Source organism: Netta rufina (assembly GCF_964035555.1).
Source record: "Netta rufina genome assembly, chromosome: 2".
NCBI lineage: Eukaryota > Metazoa > Chordata > Aves > Anseriformes > Anatidae > Netta > Netta rufina.
Genome location: NC_140124.1, coordinates 61,631,232 through 61,650,273, shown reverse-complemented (window position 1 = coordinate 61,650,273; position 19,042 = coordinate 61,631,232). Strand labels below are relative to the sequence as shown.

The 19,042-nt window shown below is 38.0% G+C and overlaps 1 protein-coding gene across 1 annotated transcript in view; it reads right to left on the bottom strand.

Annotated features, from left to right (window-relative positions):
• BBS9 (Bardet-Biedl syndrome 9) overlaps nucleotides 1-19,042 on the bottom strand; it is a 324,493-nt gene that overhangs the window by 163,022 nt on the left and 142,429 nt on the right. Inside the window, exon 20 of the mRNA XM_084282162.1 lies at nucleotides 13,574-13,756. Coding sequence (XP_084138288.1) covers nucleotides 13,574-13,756 — 183 coding nt within the window. The remainder of the gene's footprint in view (nucleotides 1-13,573; nucleotides 13,757-19,042) is intronic.

Below are 19,042 nucleotides of genomic sequence, written 5' to 3'. Positions count from 1 at the left end.
GTGTAAATAAATCATTCTAATGGCACATCAGCCAACCATGAGTAAGCCTGCTCATAGGTGTCCTCAGTAGCCAGACTTTACCTTGAAAGTCTTTATCACTATTAATGTTATTATTATTTCTAAGGTAAGAGCCATTTTCAGATTATCTATTAATTTATCCTAGAGTGATAGCCAAGACAGTACTGAAAAGAATGCAAATGCAAGGTAAAATACCACAAAAACTATGCAAAACTGTTGCAAGTCAAATTATAGGAATTCTTACAGCTGTTAACTCAGAGATTTGTCTGGCTACATCTTACTTTTTGATTTTAGTCACAATAATGATTTCATCAGCTTTCAAAAACGTTAGAATACTTGGAAACTCACCTTAATAAATGAAAGAAAACCTTGGCATTTATGCATATCTAAATAGTAAAAGTCAGTCTTGCAAACCTGGAAGTCTTAATATATCAGTCCTTTATTCTAATTCACAAGAAACACTAGCCATATCTCTCTCAACATTTTGATTTCACAGTGATTTAGAAAGTTACCTTAGCGTTACACACACAAACTTGACAAATCACTAATCCAGGGCTACTGAACTGGAACTCTCTGACATAGGCCATCAGCAGCTTTTGCCAGGAATTTTCCATGTCATCCTATCTCACACCCTTTAAGCATATCCTACCATTTCAAATGTGCCTATTTGTTTCTTTAACAGCAGATAACAGCTACAGCATTCAGAAAGATGGCATGTAACATGTGCCTGTTCTGCCAGAACAAGAGCTAACAAGATGTTTCCTTGTGCATGTAACTGGAAAAGACTATACCTATGTCACTTCTGGAAAAAAAATGCATGAAGAATATTACTGAAATCTTAACATATTAACTTTGAAGGCACAGTCTCATGGGACAATGCATTTTTTAAGATCCATATAAATTGGTTAAAGAATTATCCATGTAATATAAAAGCAGTTTTCTTCTTCAACATTGTGCATTTAAAATGACATTCAAAGTTTATACTAGAATTGGCTAGAATTTACTTTTGTTAAAAAATAACATATGGACAAAAAAATTATACTTCTTATACTTATTATACTATACAACAACAAACACCACTAGAATATGTAAAAGCAAGGAAATACTAAAATCCTACAGACTATTGGGATTTTTCAAATCTAATGAAAATCCAGACAAATGACTCAAGCTTAAATACATTCCAAACCTATTAAACACATAAGAGGAACATTTGTGGTTAACACACAGTAGAAAAAGAAGCAACCAAAGTTCTTGTATTTATTCTGCTCTCTTTAGTCATACCCTCCTTTGATCAAATATTATACTTAATATCCATAAGGTTATTTACTAATTTGATTTTTATCGGCATAAAAAATAATTACATTCTAATAGGAATTTCCAGAATTCTGAAAGTAATATCAAGGTGAGGATATAGCTGAACATCCAAAACAGAAAAAAAATGAATAAACTTTAAAAGACACTTAAATTCTAGAAGAAGTTACAAACAGCAGGTGACTTTCATTTTAATTCAAGGGAAGATAATTTTAAGCAGAAAAGCATCCTTATTTGTCATATAGTTATTCTGGCATTTTAACTTACTGTGAAGAGATGCATTATAAATACATAAACCTTACTAAGGATTTGGACACATCATACAAAGAAATAATCCCTACTTTAATATATATATATATATTACTAAAAACACAATGAATAAAAGACATGCAAAAACTGGGAATATACAAGGTTAACATCTGAATACCTCTGACCACAAGATATCATCTCCTGAATAATCAATCTCTGTAGGGATCATGATGCATCGGATATTTAAGGTATAAAAAATTAAAGAACCTATGAAGAATGACAGATAGAAAAGTTTGGAAAGAAATCAAATAATACATGAAACTGTATGAGAGACCTCTTAAAATTTATTAAACTAGTCTAAGTTTTTTATTATAGCACAACAGGTCTGTGCAGAGCTATTAAATGCCATATTAACGACTATTTGTGATAGCCACTATCAGCTCCTAATTCAAATAGTAATACCAAACTGAATTAGACTGCAGTTACAATGGACTTTTTTTAAAATTCTTTGTGAATAAATAGGTTTGGAGTATTTTTTATTGTTGTTTGGCTTGGGTTTTTTGTTTGTTTTTGCAGTCTATCATATATACCTTCGTCATTTCTTCACTACTGTGCTGTAATAGCAAGTGATAGCAGGAACAGGGCCTTTACCTGTTCAGTGTCAGAGTATTTACTTAATAGAAATTCCCGCAGCATGAACAACTCTCTACAAGAACTGCTCATTTTGAGTTCTGCTTGGTAAATGCATATTGATATCCTATGGCAACTTCACCTGAAAATACAGAGTACATAAATCTGTATGATAGATTCTTTCCTGAAAAGTACACTTTCTGTTTAAAAGTTCATTACTCCTCTGGTATTTTTGGCCTCTGTAGCACAATCCAAAAACTACTGAACTCTTCTGCACAAAACTAAAGACTAAGAGTTTGGGGAAAATTCTATTGTATGGATTTTTTATTATTATTATTTTCATCTTAAATCTGGATTTATTAAAATCTCTTTCCATAATATCTTCTTCAGGTATGGAAGGAAAGCTGAAACACTTTTTTCCAAGCTGAAGACTTGGAAATTTAAACAGTATTTCTGAAGCTATCTTAGAGCATATGCAGTATTTGGCTTTTAAGATTGGTGGTCCTAAATGAACATTTTATCAAGGATCTTCTGGAAATATAATGCAGAAAATCAGAAGTATTAAAGGAGTGAATGTTTCAGGAATCTAGCAAACTGAGGGTTACTCAACAAAGGTTCTGAAAGCTGCATTCAATCATGACTATGAATCAAGTAATTTTAAAATATTTTTCAAGTACAATCCTGAAGAAAGTCCTGTTTACAGAAGCAAATTATGATTATTACCAGCTGTAGAATTTTACTATACTGACAAAACTGCATCCTTTAGAATAGGATGTTCTTCACTCATGCAGAAAGACTTCCAAAATAACCTCAGAATTAGGTCAGAGTAAGAATGGGATTAGGTCAGTATTTATCTCCCAGCTTTTTATCTCCCCTCCCCAGCTTTCCTTTAGGTACTGGAAGGCTGCTATAAGGTCTCCCCAGAGACTCTCCAAGCTGAACCCCAACTCCCTCAGCCTGTCTTTGTTGGAGAGATGATTCACCTCCAAGACCATCCTCATTGCCTGAAACTGTCCCACATCTCATAAAAACAGAACAATACAGAGTGTATACTAAAATCTTCTTACTATTATTTTATCTTTAGACAACAGTGAAAATTATGAAGATCTTTAAGGCAGAGCAGGTGTTTGTAAAAGCAAAGAGGGTATGTTTTCCAACGTATAAATTCTTACCATCTAGTTACACAGTTATTTCTCTAGTAATGGTAATTTGTCATAACACAAATACATCACATTTGGAATCATGAATGTTCACACACATCATGGGTTTCTGTAGAAGCCATTCCTAAATCCCCAAAATCATGATTTTTTTTAGGGTTTTCTGCGTGTGTATATGTGTGTGTTCACAGTCTTCTGTTTTCAAACTTTAACTATTAATATATTATTTTATAAACTAATAGTTTATAACTATTGGTCCTTTTCTGGCAACTGATGAAAGAAACTGTTATTTGTAAAATGCATGAATGGAGTGGTTTGGCTTCCTTGTACCCAGCTTCAGAAGTATGTTGTTTTGCTTTTTAGCACTGAAATCATCTAACACGTCATCTTTCCTTTCCTTAAAAACTTTTCACCAGTTACCTAGATAAACCAAAGTGCTGTTCTGGTTTTTGCAGATGCTGCCAAAGCTGTCTGTAGGCATGCAAACACACAAGAAGTCATGCATCTTCCAGAAATATTCTATACACCCAACAATAAGTCTGCCATATATGAAGTCTACAACCTCAGTGAGATTCTGCAAGATAATTTTTGATACAGGGAAGAGAAATTGAATTTTGTTATTCTTGCTCTGGATAAAAAAAAAAAAAAAAAGTTACAGAAAGACGCTAAAGTGTTATTGTATCTCACCAAGTCTTTTATTTTTGTATTAGTGATATCCCTGGGGAGGAGATTCTTTTTCTTCTCATACTATAGTATCTTTTAATGGGTTGTCACTGTAATATGCTTTAGAAGCCTGACTAATGAGTCCTGAAAGATATGAAATACAAAAGCACAGCCTCTCATATATTTTAGTTCTGAAAGAAATCTGTTAATCTAGGAAACTGAGACATAGAACCTTATCATTAACTGAAGGAAAATACTTCCATCTGCTAATTTGTAAATCATAGTAAAACAACAACAAAAAAAAAAAGGCACAGATTTTTTTCTGGGATGTTTTAACATATGTAAGATTTGCATGACATATCTTCTCACACTACCTAGTAATATCTTTGATAATTCAAGAAGACAGATTACACAACATGAAAATGTGGAAAAAAAAAATATATATATAAAGGTTATCTAATAATGCTCACAAAATATCGGGGGGGGGATACATAGTTAGATATTACTGCTTTTGGTTCTGAAGTTGTTGATGGGTGTTCTTGGTTTTAATTCACAATCACAGTGCATTAAAGATAGGATGGTTCAATGATTAGGTCTTGATATACCTTCTTATTAACATTTGTGACTGTCAGATATCCGAGGAAAATAATGTATTCAGCTGCATATCGTTATGGCATATGTTCAATATAAATCTAGAGCTTTATAAGATTATTGGGAGTATCTCCATCTTATTTTCTCAGAAAGTGATATGATACACTGCTAGCTTTTTTTTTTTTTTTTTTTTTAATTCAGGTATTATAATATGTCGTGGTTTAATCCAGCCGGCAGCTAAACACCACACAGCTGTTCACTCACCCTCCCCCCTCCCTCTCTGGGATGGGGGAGAGAAATGGAAAGTGAAGCCCCTGAGTTGAGATCAAGACAATTTAATAAGACAGGAAAATAATAATAACAATAATAATAACAACAATAATAATAATAGTACAATGATGATAATAGTACTACTACTAATAATGTGTACAAACAAGTGATGCACAATGCAATTGCTCACCACCTGCTGACCGATGCCCAGCCTAATCCCGAGCAGTCCGGCCCCCTCCCCCCAGCTAGCCACCCCTATATATTGTTTAGCATGACGTCAGATGGTATGGAATACCCCTTTGGCTAGTTTGGGTCACCTTTCCCGGGTCTGTCCCCTCCCAGCTCTTGCTGCACCCCCAGCCTGCCCGTTGGCAGGACAGAGCAAGAAGCTGAGACGTCCTTGGCTTAGTATAAGATAAGCCCACTGAAGTTTAACTTCAATATCTCTGAAATACAGCAGAACAAAGACAGTGATAGATCAAGTTTGGTAAATTAATTCTAAAAGCGAACTTTATTTTTCATAATACATCTAACAGATATGTCAGATTCTCCATTAATGTAAGGTTTATACCTAGCAAAAATGCTTGTTCTGAGGTTTGATACAAGGGAATATAATTAAACAAGACAAGAATACAGTGATCCTTTCTGTCCTTAAAAAGTTTACAATTCATAACGCATATGAAATCCTGTATCTGAACAATCCTTTAATTTTGTGCCATCTAGGTTGTTGGTTTTTTTGGTGTTTAGAAACTATGCTCTTTAGAAGAAAGCTTTTTTTAAAAAAAATCAAGAATAAAAAGCTTACGTCCCCTTCTTGCAAAATCTAGAAGTGACAAAATAAGATTTGGAAATACAATTAAACGTAGCTGCTAGTCCTTTGAGGTGTAAAGCAAGGATGCGTTGATTTTTTTAACACATAAATAGACTTAACTGATCACACTAAACCTTTCTTTCCAAAACCAACAAAACCTTTGCACTTTTTCTATTCTACCCACAGAATTCACTGTGAAAAATAAACTCAGCTACAGTCAAGAGTCCATTGCATGCCTTGCCTCCAATGAAGAGCGATTTGCTGTTTGCCGTAACGCAATTTTCTTACTAAATAAAATTAACTGCAGGAACCAAATAATACACAAACATCTAGAGGAATTGTGATAGTGCTTAAAAAAAATGTTGAGACTACCACCTCACTCTTCAAATTATCTCTTTCCCTTAAATTACTTATCACAAATATTTGATCTTTTGTTTCTAGACCTTATAAATTTCACAAGTAATCAATCCATTTGAAAGCCTGCTTTTAAGGGACCACAAATAAAAGCAAAGTAAAAATGGTTACCCAACAAATTGCACTACTTTAGTGGCTTTACAACCCCATGACCTTCCCTCCACCTACTCTAACTGTCTCTGATGTAGCCTGGTCCCCCTGAAAGCAGTGGTCTGCTCAGTGCTCTAACTCCCAAGTGAAAACACAAAAACAAAGAGGGCTGGAAGAGGATCCATTCCCTTACTTCTTTTATTCTCTAAATTGAGCCACACATAAATACCTGAGCAAAAGACATTGACAGGATCCAGGCACTATGACTCCATTTTTAACCCCTGTACTGTACCTTTCCTGCCCATGGAGGAGTGAGAAATCTCATTCCTTCATCTTTCCCTCACTTGAGACTCTTATGTTGCCCTCAACCAAAATTAAGCTTCAGACAGTTTGACTTTCTTTTTATCTACTGAAAATTATGATTTTTAGCAAGAAAACCTTGAAGTTCCTTCCATTTATTTTGGTGATTACAGGTTGAAAAGCCACTAGCATTTTGTTTCCACTTATACTGGACTTAGATGCTTGACCATATTTGAACAGTCTTTTTGAATAATACTGTTAAGTGGCTTTATTTCAGTAAGTAAAAGACTTATTTATTAATTTTGATTTTTTTTTTTTTAAATGATAGATAGACATCATTTAATGCATTTTTCCAATCTGGAAAGAAAGGAAATAAATTTCACTTGCTTATCCCCCTGAAACTACTTATTTTCAGATGCATTAACCATTTAGTTTCTGTACAGAAGAAGGGGAGAAAAGGGCATCTGCTATAAATTTGTCTGTTCAAAAAAATTGATACAACTATACAGGAATCTAGTTCCAAATTACCACTTGTCACTGCCTAACACCTTGTGTTTTGTTTCTGCTGTTTTTTGTTTTGTTGGTTGTTTTTGGTTTGGTTTGATTGTGTCTTTTTTGGGTGGGAGGAAGGGTTGTTTTTTTGTTTAAGAGAAGCAGAAAAAGTATTTACAAAGTATTTACAAATGATAAGGCGTGCTAGCACATTGTAAACAATATAATTAAAAATATTTCAGCCTACTTTAAGATATTTTTGTTACATAGCTGAAGATTTGAATTCCAAATATGGCTAAAAAGAACAAGGAGAGTACAGAAAATATGAGTTACATAAAAAAATATATATTCCAGGTGTATTCTACCATGATTAAGACCCAGTTTGGTTTATACTTTAATTACAAAAATTATTGAAAAGAAACACTTTAATAGAAATTCTAAAAATTAGATCTCATGAAAACCACTCTCCCCAACAAAGTAATTATCAGCTCAAAGCTTCAATAGTTCTAACCATTAATTAACAATTTCAAGAAAAAAAGTTGGATACCATTAGTTTTGACAGAATTAAACCTCTTAGAACTACAGAATTAATTTTTTATTTAATCTTGAAAACTTTCAATCAATAAAGGATTATTTCCCCAAATTGAAATTTTCTTGAGAACTCTACAATAAAACCTATCTACTACCATGCATAAAACCTAGCAGACTACCTAGCTTTTCCACATTACCAATCTTTTCTTTTTCTAGTGGTTTAAGCTCATATCATCTTCATACAGAAAGCACAGAGGCTTTTAATACTAACTCTGATGACTCCTCCAAGGTGCTCTGTGATTTTCTTATGACACCTTCTCTTTATCATCATTGCCTGTAAGTGTACTTTTCTACTTTATCTATCAACACTGTAAAAAAGTAAATGTGGACTCATTAACTTAAGATTATTATACTTAGATCACAGAGTCACTTAAATACACACATTTTACCCACAGGCATGTTTTTTCCTGCCCAATTTACAACTTCAGTAGGAAATTAAGATAGAATACAGATGTTTACTTGGTTGCTCTCAAGCCAAGACTAAATAAAAGCAGATGAAAGTGTACTTCGATGATAGTTTATAGTTATTATTAACTATAGCATCACAAATGTAAGTATAACAAGAAAGGGATGACTCTGAGCAATGAAAAGCATTTATGATATTACTTGGTAATACCACGAGAACTATGAAAATATTTGTTCTTGAGTGAAGTTGATAGCTATATTGATGATTATACTGCTGAGGACCCTCCATCAGTCCTAAAATTAGAATGTTAATATTGACAGACATTTTCTCTCCTTGTAACATGTTAAACAAAGAAAGTATTAATAGTTTAATAATCAGACATCTGAGCCAGTCAATCCAAACACCATGCAACTATTATATCAAAACTATCATGTAGCATGAACTCCTTGAACCCTTTAAGTTAGTCTGGATAAATTCCTTCCCTTCCAAAAATGATTATTGATTGTAAACATATACTCTATCACAAACTAATTTTTGAAAACTCCCTCAATATAACAGAGCTTGGTAAAAGGGTAATGACTGAAAAACATCCAATATTAGTAATCCAATAGTTGCCAATGCCTAATTTAAGTTAATGGCAAATATGCTAGTCTTGGAAAACAGTCAGCAACTTTCCTAAGAAAAATGAATTGTACAATAAAATCTCTGATAAATCATTAATATTATTAGAGTGATCATGGCTTCTTTCGTCTCCAAAACAATTTTGTCAGACATTTCAATAGATAATAAAAACAACATATAGACTCTAAATTAGTATACTTTTTAAAGTGTAGTTTGCACAGAATTGTAACGCTATGCTCTGAAACTGACAATATACATTTCTATTTTGAATGTGTCAAAATAAGTCCTGCAATAGTAACAAAGTAGATCGGAACAAAACTACAGCTAAATTCCTTGACAGATTAGCTCCTTATTTATCTCATTGGAGAACAGCAAAAACCCAAGAAACCTCATGCAATTTCTGATGTTATGCTTCTCAGACTCCATAAAATTCATGGAAGAATCACTGGAAACAGGGAACGTCCTCATATTTCCCGTACAAAACAAATGCAATACTTTTAGTCAGTTTAAACAAAGAAATACTATTTAGATGTTAATTAGAAATTTATTGCTGGAAATAAAATCTATGATGCTAAATATCTGTTACTTACAGAATTTACATTTAAGCTATTAGAAAATGCAAGAAAAAGGGAAAAAGAAAGGTATTTTCAGAACCCTAAGGACCTTATCATCAAAAGACCAAGATTTCATTTTAAACAACTATTTTGAAAGCTTGTAGTATTTGCTTTACCTTTGTAGACAAGAAAATGAGATTTCACATGTTCTTAAAAGTTTATAGCAACAGAAAATTTATTTTAAAATAGTGACAATGAGAACTCAAAATACCTCTTTTTATTTGCTAAGTATCTAACTGGAGTGGCCAAAAGGTCTAGAAAACAAGATGCAATCTTTTCTAAAAGGAACAGCATGTGTGAGAATAATGTTGATGTTATGGTCAGAGAAGCATTTCTTTTTACAGTAAAAGTATATTCTAAACCTTTCCCTTTGGTTAAAAAAAAAAAAAAAAATACAACATTCTCATAGCTTACTGTTAACGAAGCAGAAAATATTCTGGAGAGGTACACTGCATCCAAACTATCTTCTAACACATTCCATCCAAATAAAAATACAGCAAGCTATTGTGCAGAATTGTTTGAGTAAACAAAAAATCCTTCAGGGTACTTTCTTTCACTACAGTTCCACTCAACTGCTTGCAAGGAAACATGAACACTAGCTAGGAGCTTCTGTCCATAAATACTGTTATGTCAGATTCCCCTCTTCCCTCCCCTGCTTAATTCTACTTCTCCTTAATTACATTCAGATTTCTGTCGTTCCATAACAACTTCAATATGGCATGTATTTCAATATTTTGTAAAGGTTTCATTACCCATTTCCACCTCCAGTCATTGCTGGTTTACATTTTTCATCCTGGCTGCTCTGCAGGATGCACATCTTAACAATATTTATGTGGGGTCTTACAGCTTTAACATGGAATATTGTGAACTACTATACTGAAACCACATTGAGTTATATATTAAAGTGATATCTCGTATTATATGATACACTACAGATTTCCCCATGATTTATCAAAACATGTGTCAAAGGCAATGTGATGTCTGATGGCAAAATAAAAGGGAGTCATGCAAATAATGGCTGTTTGGGCTTTTATGAAATTGATGTGAATCTTCCTACAATTCTATTCATAAGAATACATACACCTCAGTTGTGCAGCTTGATTTACAGGTCTAAATGAGCCAAAAGTCCAAAGTAAATCTGATCAAAACTGTTTTGCTTTGCCTGCTATGGGTCAACATCATGTAAAGTACCAAAACATACTTTTTTCACAGTTGAAACTGTAGATGATGTGAAGTTCACTTAGAGCTTTGCACAGACTTTCCAAATGGCAGTAAACCACTTTAAGTTTTCAAGATTTAAATCTTAAATCACTGTACATTGCAAAAACCCTACACAGAGCTGTAAAGATAGTCTACTATGGAGGGACAGGCACTGAGCTCTCCTGTCTGGGAACAGCAAACAGGGTATGGCCTGGAGCTGTGACAGGGGAGGCTCAGGCTCGCTATTAGGGAAAGGTTCTGCACTGAGAGGGTGGTTGGGCACTAGGACAGGCTCCCCAGGGAAGCAGTAACGGCTCTGAGTCTGTCAAAGTTCTAGAAGTGTTTGGAGAATACTTTCAGACATAGGGTTTGAATTTTAGGAGGCCCTGTGTGGAGCCAGGAAGCTGAAATCAATGATACTTGTGTGTCCATTCTAACTCAGGATACTGTAAGATTCCAGGACTTTGTGATGTGAAGATGGAAACTAAGCAACCACAGATACTACCTATACTACCATCTATGTAGATATAGATACTACCAGAAAGAAAATTCATCACTGTAGTATATGCTAAGATTATAGCAATAACTGACAGTAGTAGTGATTACAAGTAGTGGAAATATACATCATGATAGTAAAAATCAGTTAATGTGACATTGGAGCAAAGCTCCAACCCCTTTTAGGAGGAAAAAATAACTAAATAACAGTAAAAGACAACGCGAACACTAGGAAAAGAGAATCACACGCAGTACAGGAAGCATCTCAAAGGAAAGAAGCTACATTTAGTGTAAAAATCAGGCTCTTTTTATACCGATGAGACATAAGAGTAACTTCAGGTAACCAAGAGAGGACAGAGGTGGTGGGCACATGTGGGATACTCAAGGATGGGAAGTCATTTGAGGGTCAAGAAATCATCATGGGCATGGAAAAGCCTGGGTAATGGGAGAAGCCATAAAGGTAACTATGCCTTAATGGGAAAAAGGCTGACAGAAGGTCTCCTGAACCTGGGGCAGAAGAAAATGCCTGCCAGCCTGAGAGCTGCCAGCCCACAGGGTACAGTCCTTCAGGAGCGGACTGCTCCAGCATTGGCTCCCCTCTCCACGGAGCAGCACAGGAAGTTTCTTAGACAAAAGGAGCTCTGTTTTAGGTAAAAATCAGGGCTGTTTTATACCATTTTTAACTGTTATGCCTAAGAAAGCATAGGACACCATGACTTCAGGTAACCAACAGATGCTGTTCATTTCTACCACCCTCCTGGTGCAGTCAAGAGCTAACGATGTTCCTGATATTCTTCAAACAACTCTTGAGTTCTCATGCACGTTCCCACTTTACTGGGCCCATTTCCTCTTGACAATCAGCTCCTTCGACATCAGAGCAGTGTCCCGGGAACAACAAGCATCTCCACGCTAGAGTGGCCACGGGGACAATGAGCCAGCCACACCAGGAGCTGCAATCAGAGGCCCCAGTAGAAGAGAGCTGCACCATCTGCCTGGGCCCGCTGGCTGACGCAGCACGACTGGACCCCTGCAGGCACTGTTTCTGCAGGGAGCGCATCCAGCCCCGGGCCACCCACAGAGCCACCAGCCCACTCTGCCGCCAGCCCATCATCACCATCGTGAGGCTGGTGCCACACCCCGTGCAGGACGCCTCGGCCCACCAGCCCTGGGGAAGGTTCCAGCGCAACGCGGGGCTGGGGTGGCGGCGGCAGCAGCAGTGATGGCGGAGCCCCTCCAGCTACCGGTCCCACAGTGTCTCGCCCAGGCACAGGGATCGCAGCCCCGCCGTGCCACGCCAGCTCGTCCGCAGCTTCTCCTGGCACTGGGAGCAGGACGGGCGCAGGTGGCCCCAGTCCCCACTGAACATCAACCCTGAGGATCCATCGTGGCTGTGCAGGGCCCGGCAGGAGGAGCCAGGGGCTGGTGAACATGCAGGCTGCCAGGCTGGGCCTGGCATTTAAGAAAGAATAAATAAATCCTAAAAAGCAACTGAGTTGGAAGTCATTTGGGGGATGGGAAATTATCATGGCATTGGGTAACTGGATGAGGGCAGCAGCCATAAGGGTGACCATGCCCTAGCAGGAAAAAAGCTGACAGAAGAATTCTCCTGAACCTGGGGCAGAAACGAATTCCTGGCAGCCTGAGAAGTGCTAGCCCAGGAGCTGTACCACAGGGCGCAGTCCTTCAGGAGCAGACTGCTCCAGCATGGACTGGTCTTCATGGACTGCACTTCCAGCTGTAATTCAGATCCTGCATGTGCTCCCCACATGCTGCAGCCTCCTTCAGGCCACATCCTCTTGCTCTTGCGTTGGTCCTCAACAGGCTGCAACTTGGAGATCCGCTCCAACATATAACACAAGCTACAAGTGGACAGCCTACTTCACCATGTTCCTCTCCATAGCCAGTAGTGGAACTTCTGCTCTGGCACCTGGAGCGTCTCCTGCCTCCTCCTTCACTGAACTTGGTGTCTGCAAGGCTGTCTCTCTCACATTTCCTCAGTCCTGTCATCCATATGCTGTGTGCAGCGTTTTGGAGTCTTTCTTAAATATGTTAGCACAGAAGTGCCACCATTGTGGCACTTTATGGAAGTACCAGCCTCAGCCAGCAGAGGTTCCCTTTTGGAGCCACCTGGAACTGGATCTTCTCTGAAATGGGGCAGCTCTTGGTCTCTTACCACAGAAGTCACCCACACGGCTCCCAGACTACCAAAATGTTGCCACACAAACCCAAAACAGATGCTGGGATATGATGTTGGTACTTGAGGCTGTGAGATGAGGCAGCAACAATGAGGCTGCAACATGACAGTGATATGTGAGGCTAGGACATGAGGTTGCAAGCTGAATGGGCGTGTTCAGAAAGCAACAGATGTTTTATGGCTGGCCAGGGACATCAGCAAGCGCAAGCATCTGTGGCGTGGCTGTGACTGCATCATTAAGCAAGATGTTCTATGATTCTAAACTATCTTCTCATGAACCGTTCTGTTACTTAGTCCTACTTTTCTAATTCACTGTGAAACCATACAGGTTGCATTACACACCTACTTGATCGCTTCAAAGAATCATCTCCAACAAAGAGCACAGACAAACATGTAAATTTAAGTTCTTAAACTCTTCTAAATAGCATTTTTCAAGTAATTCTTAAAGATTCTTACCAGCTCTTGTGTATCTTCTGCTAATGGCAAAAATGCAGCTTCCATAATAGCAATTTGGTCAGCGTTGAGTTTCTGCCACAGACTGATCAGCATAATCACCAGATGGGTGGCACTTTTCAACTTTGTGAATGCCTGGAACATGTTGGCTTGGTTTTCTTCTGCTGCATCTGCTAGAGCTATTACCTGCAAAAATTACAAACTTCTGTTAAGTATAATTTTTACCATCCATGAACACTCAACACTGAAATTACATTTGGCACACTCTTGTTTTTTCTGTAGAATATCCTGAGGAATTCTGTCTTCCATAAACAAAAACCACAGAGTATTAAGTGAGTTATCATTTATCTAGATTTTTCCTTTGCATACCCAAGATAATTTCAAGTACAGATGGCAATATAATTAATCTATCTAGTACTGCAAGCAATGTAGGAATTATTCTGTTTAGTGTGTATTCTTAAGGCATTCCTGAAATTGATCCTCATCATGACACATAATACAGGATAACCAACTAACTTTCAGGTTTATACCACACAACGCTAATCCCTGTATGACCAGCAAGCCTACTGTATTAATCAAAAGCAATACATTGATTTTATTCCACTAAAAATGCAATATATTATTATTTCCACATGATAGCCATCTGTAACTTTATTAATTCCCAGATCTCTCTCTGTTTTGCACTAGTTGTTACAGCATTTATGCCAAAAAGTAAACATTATGGATCATGTTTCTGACAGCAATATTGCTTTAACATAACTGTCATAGATATTGAAAGAATTTTTAAAATAAAGTAAAATGGCAGATTCATCTCTTGTAAGATGGTAGGATAGTTTGACTGAGTACTTCAAGGTGGTGGGAAAAGCAGAAAAGCTATTATAATACATTTTACTCATTTCAGAAATAACATGTCATTGTAGATAATATTGTCCACTCACAGCACTATGAATCACAGAATTTTAGGGGTTGGAAGGGACCTTGAGAGATCATTGGGTCCAACCCTTGTGCCAAAGCAGGTTCCTTAGAGCAGGCTGCCCAGGTAGGCGTCCAGACAGGCCTTGAATATCTCCAGTGAAGGAGACTCCACAACCTCCCTAGGCAGCCTGTTCCAGTGCTTCGTCACCCTCACCGTGAAGAAGTTCTTTCACATGTTGGTACGGAACTTCCTGTGCTCTATTTTGTGGCCACTGTCCCCACAAACCACTGAAAAGAGATTGGCCAAATCCCTCTGTCTCCCACACCTCAGGTATTTATAAACATTGATAAGATCCCCTCTCAGTCTTCTTTTCTCCAGGCTGAACAGACCCAGGTGTCTCAGCCTTTCCTCGTAAGGAAGATGCTCCAGGCCCTGTATCATCTTTGTGGCCCTCCACTGGACTCTTTGCAGGAGATCCCTGTCTTTCTTGTACTGGGGAGCCCAGAAGTGGACACAGTACTCCAGGTGAGGCCTGACCAGGGCAGAGTAGAGGGGGAGGATCACCTCCCTTGACCTGCTGGCCACGCTCCTTTTAATGCACGCCAGGATCCCATTAGCCCTCTTGGCCACCAGGGCACACTGCTGGCTCATGGTTAACCTGTCATCCACCAGGACCCCCAGGTCCTTCTCCGCAGAGCTCCTCTCCAGCAGGTCATCCCCCAGCCTGTACTGATACATCCAATTGTTTCTTCCCAGGTGCAGGACTCTACACTTGCTCTTGTTTAACCTCATTTGGTTTCCTACCCATCTCTCCAGCCAGTCCAGGTCTCGCTGAATGGCAGCACAGCCTTCTGGTGTGTCAGCCACTCCTCCCAGCTTTGTGTCATCGGCGTACTTGCTGAAGGCAGACACTATTCCCTCGTCAAGGTTGTTGAAGATGTTGAACGGCATCAGACCCAGCACTGACCCCTGGGGAACACCACTAGTCACACGTCTCCAGCCAGACTCTGCGCCGCTGATCACCACCCTCTGAGCTCAGCCAGTCAGCCAGTTCTCAACCTACCTCACTGTCTACTCATCTATCCCACACTTTCACAGCTTTGCTAATAGGATGTCATGGGAGACAGTATCAAAAGCCTTGCTAAAGTCAAGGTAGATGACATCCACCGCTCTCCCCTCATCTACCTAGCTGATGATGCCATCATAGAAGGCAACAAGGTTGGTCGAGCATGACTTCCCCTTGATGAATCCATGCTGACTACTCCTCATAACCTTCTTCTCTTCCAATTGCTTGGAGATGGCATCCAGAACAAGCTGTTCCATCACCTTTCCAGGGACAGAGATGAGACTGACTGGCCTGTAGTTTCCCAGATCCTCTTTCTTGCCCTTCTTGAAGACCGGAGTGATATTGGCTATCCTCCAGTTTTCAGGCACCTCTCCTGTTCTCCAGGACCTTTCAAAGATGATAGAGAGTGGTTCGGCGATCACCTCTGCCAACTCCCTTAGCACACGTGGATGGATCCCATCGGGACCCATGGATTTGTGTGCGTTGATCCCACTCAGATGCTCCCAAACCACTCCCTCATCAACCAGGGGGGAGCTTTCCATTTCCCAGACCCTTTCTCCTCCCTCCAGGGTCCCAGAGTCCTAGGGCGGAGTCCTTGAAGCAAACACTGAAGCAAAGAAAGCATTCAGTATCTCCACCTTCTCGGTGTCTCCCATTACCAGGACACCCCACTCATTCAGCAAGGGACCCACATTATCCCTAGTCTTCCTTTTACTGTTTACATACTTTAAAAAAACCTTATTATCCTTTATCTCTTTTGCAAGCCTCATCTCTAGGTGGGCTTTAGCCCTTCCTCATTGCATCCCTGCAGGCCCTGACAACACTTCCATATTCTCCCAAGAGGACAGGCCCTTTTTCCACATTTCATAGACCTTCCTCTTCCTTTTGATCTTGTTGATGTGCTCCTTGCTCATCCACACAGGTTTCCTGCCCCCCTTCTCTAATTTCCCACTCTTAGGGGTGAAAAAGGACGTTTTGGAAACATATTGCTAAGAATCCCTTCTTTCTTGAAGCACAGCGGCTAGACATTTTTGTCACTAGTGAAAAGCAAAGACGAAAGTGATTTCAATATTCAATTGCTATAATTTCAATATATCAGCAATGGATTTTCTGGGGTACTTGCACTGAATTACTTCAACTAAAGGAAAGGAACAAAGGTTAGTGGCTTGTCCTAGAGTTGGAGCACAACTTAAAAGACCTGTTCTCTTGAATGACACCAGATCTTAGCATTGCCCAAATAATGGCTAACAGCAATACACATCATCTTCACTGTCATTTAAATCAACACAAAACACTTCCCCTGAACCACTTTCCCCTTTTTATTTATCTGCAAAATGAAGTAGTATGTGCTTGACTGGAGTTGTGAAAGGCCTCATAAATGCAGTTAAATTTTAATTAGTATTACAACAGAATTTACATAGTAAAATTTGCAGAGCTGGATCCATTAACATTTGGCAACAATAGGAAAATGAAAATACTATACAATGCAATTTCAGCCTGGAAACGAAGCCAACCAGCTGTTAGCATTTGGTGGAGGAAAACTATTTTTAAATCTGCAACACTGGCATTAGAGATGTGTGTGTTCCCTCAAAGTTCCCATGTGACTGGGAAGATAAAGGCAACAGAGAATTTCAGGGAACTATAAATATGAGGCATTTCAAACAAAATGTGTTGATAGCTTTTGTTTTGGATTGTAAAACGTAGCATTTCCAAATAAAATGGAGAACCCACAGGACACTTATGAATCCAAACACTACATAAATCAGAGCTGAGTAACAAGAAGGCAAAACAAAATACCACCTAACCATACTAAGGAGAAGTGTTAAATTAACCCCTAACAGTGAAAAAACATGTAACATACATCGCTTGGAGGAAAGCAATAGTATCACAGCCATGAATCACCTGATGCAAACATGACTGCATTACACTTGCTCAGATGAAAAACCTGGTGCTCTGTCTACCTCATGTTCTACATGAGGTGCAGTGCAGTTCCACAGTATGCTTGCTTTTCAGCAGTTAAGGGTGACAAAGCCATGTGCCAAATGCACCACTGCACAGTACCTTACATCAAGTTGTAACTGATCACTGTAACCATTAATTGTGTGCAATAATCAGCTCCATCTTTCACAGAAGACAAACAGCAAGAACAGACAAGTTCTCTGTACAATATATTCAGAATTCCTGGAATTTGGAATAAAGGCAAGTTAAATGTATCCTCCTTTTGGATAAAACTCAGCTAATATCAGTAAGGCTGAAGAAGCAGGCAAATACCATTGTGTTTGTGTGACAACTACCTGAACACTGCTAACACAAGAGGAAAAGGACACCTAGACTGAGTCACTCATGAATTCCCAGATCATCTCTCACGCTGTCCTACACTTAAAACTTATATTGTACTGTATACCTCAGAACATAAAAAAAAAGTTACTACACGGTGCTTCATTTCAAGAAGTCTTCAGAATATGCTTTCTTTCTATTTTAGTAATTATAAGCAAAGGAGATGCTCACCTTTTGATGGGCTATAAAACAAATATGTCCCAGTACTTCCAAACAACACCTAATACCAAAAAAAACCTTTAGGTTGTTTTCAAAGCAACTTCATAAACAAACAAACAAACAAACAAACAAAAAAAACATACACACCAGAAAGAACAACTGTCAAAAAATATCTTTGGCATTAATTTTTACAGTTCAATCTGTTTAGGTAACATTTATTTTATTATCTTTGTAAACAGATCTATTAAGAAGAAAAAGAGAAAAGAAAGAAAGGGAAAGGGGAAAGGAAATCTCTCCCCATGTCTCTCACTTCTTCAAGGGTTAGGTAGAAAAATATATTGCAATTGGTGGTCCTAAGCGTAGTTTAACAGCAAAGATTTTAGTCCAACTAAAAATTATCAAGTAGCAAGTCTGTCTATATTGCATAAGCCCTATCATTGCTTAATAGACTTTTTCCTTTTCCTTTTTTCTTAAAAACACAAAGTTGTCAAACAAAAAGAAAGCTAAAAATGAAAGGTGGCTAAAAAAAAAAAATAATAAGATGTATAGAAATGTCTTGAAAGTACAGTATTTAATATATATCTTTACAACTGATCAAAAGTTGGTTTTCATTTGCAGCTTTTTTTGCTTAAATTTTTCTTACCAAATTCTCACTGTTTCAATACAACCATCAGCAAAGGACAGTTAAAAAGTTATTAATGGAAGTATGCTGTGAAATGGAAAGAGAGAACTAGAGAAGAACTAGACCCTACATTAACATCATACTTTTAAAATATTTTTATTAAATTTCATATTCACAGTTGGCAAAAGGTAAGCCTGAAATCCAGAAGCCTTTCTATGAGTTCTTGAGAACTTCACCCATCAACGCTATTAGCAAGATTCAATTACAGTTGCTTCCAAGTACAGAGCATTTCTCATGTTTTCAGCATAAAGTGCTCAAGCAGAAGGACTTTTTTCCATTCTTATTTCATTGCTAAGACAATCTTTTAAGACA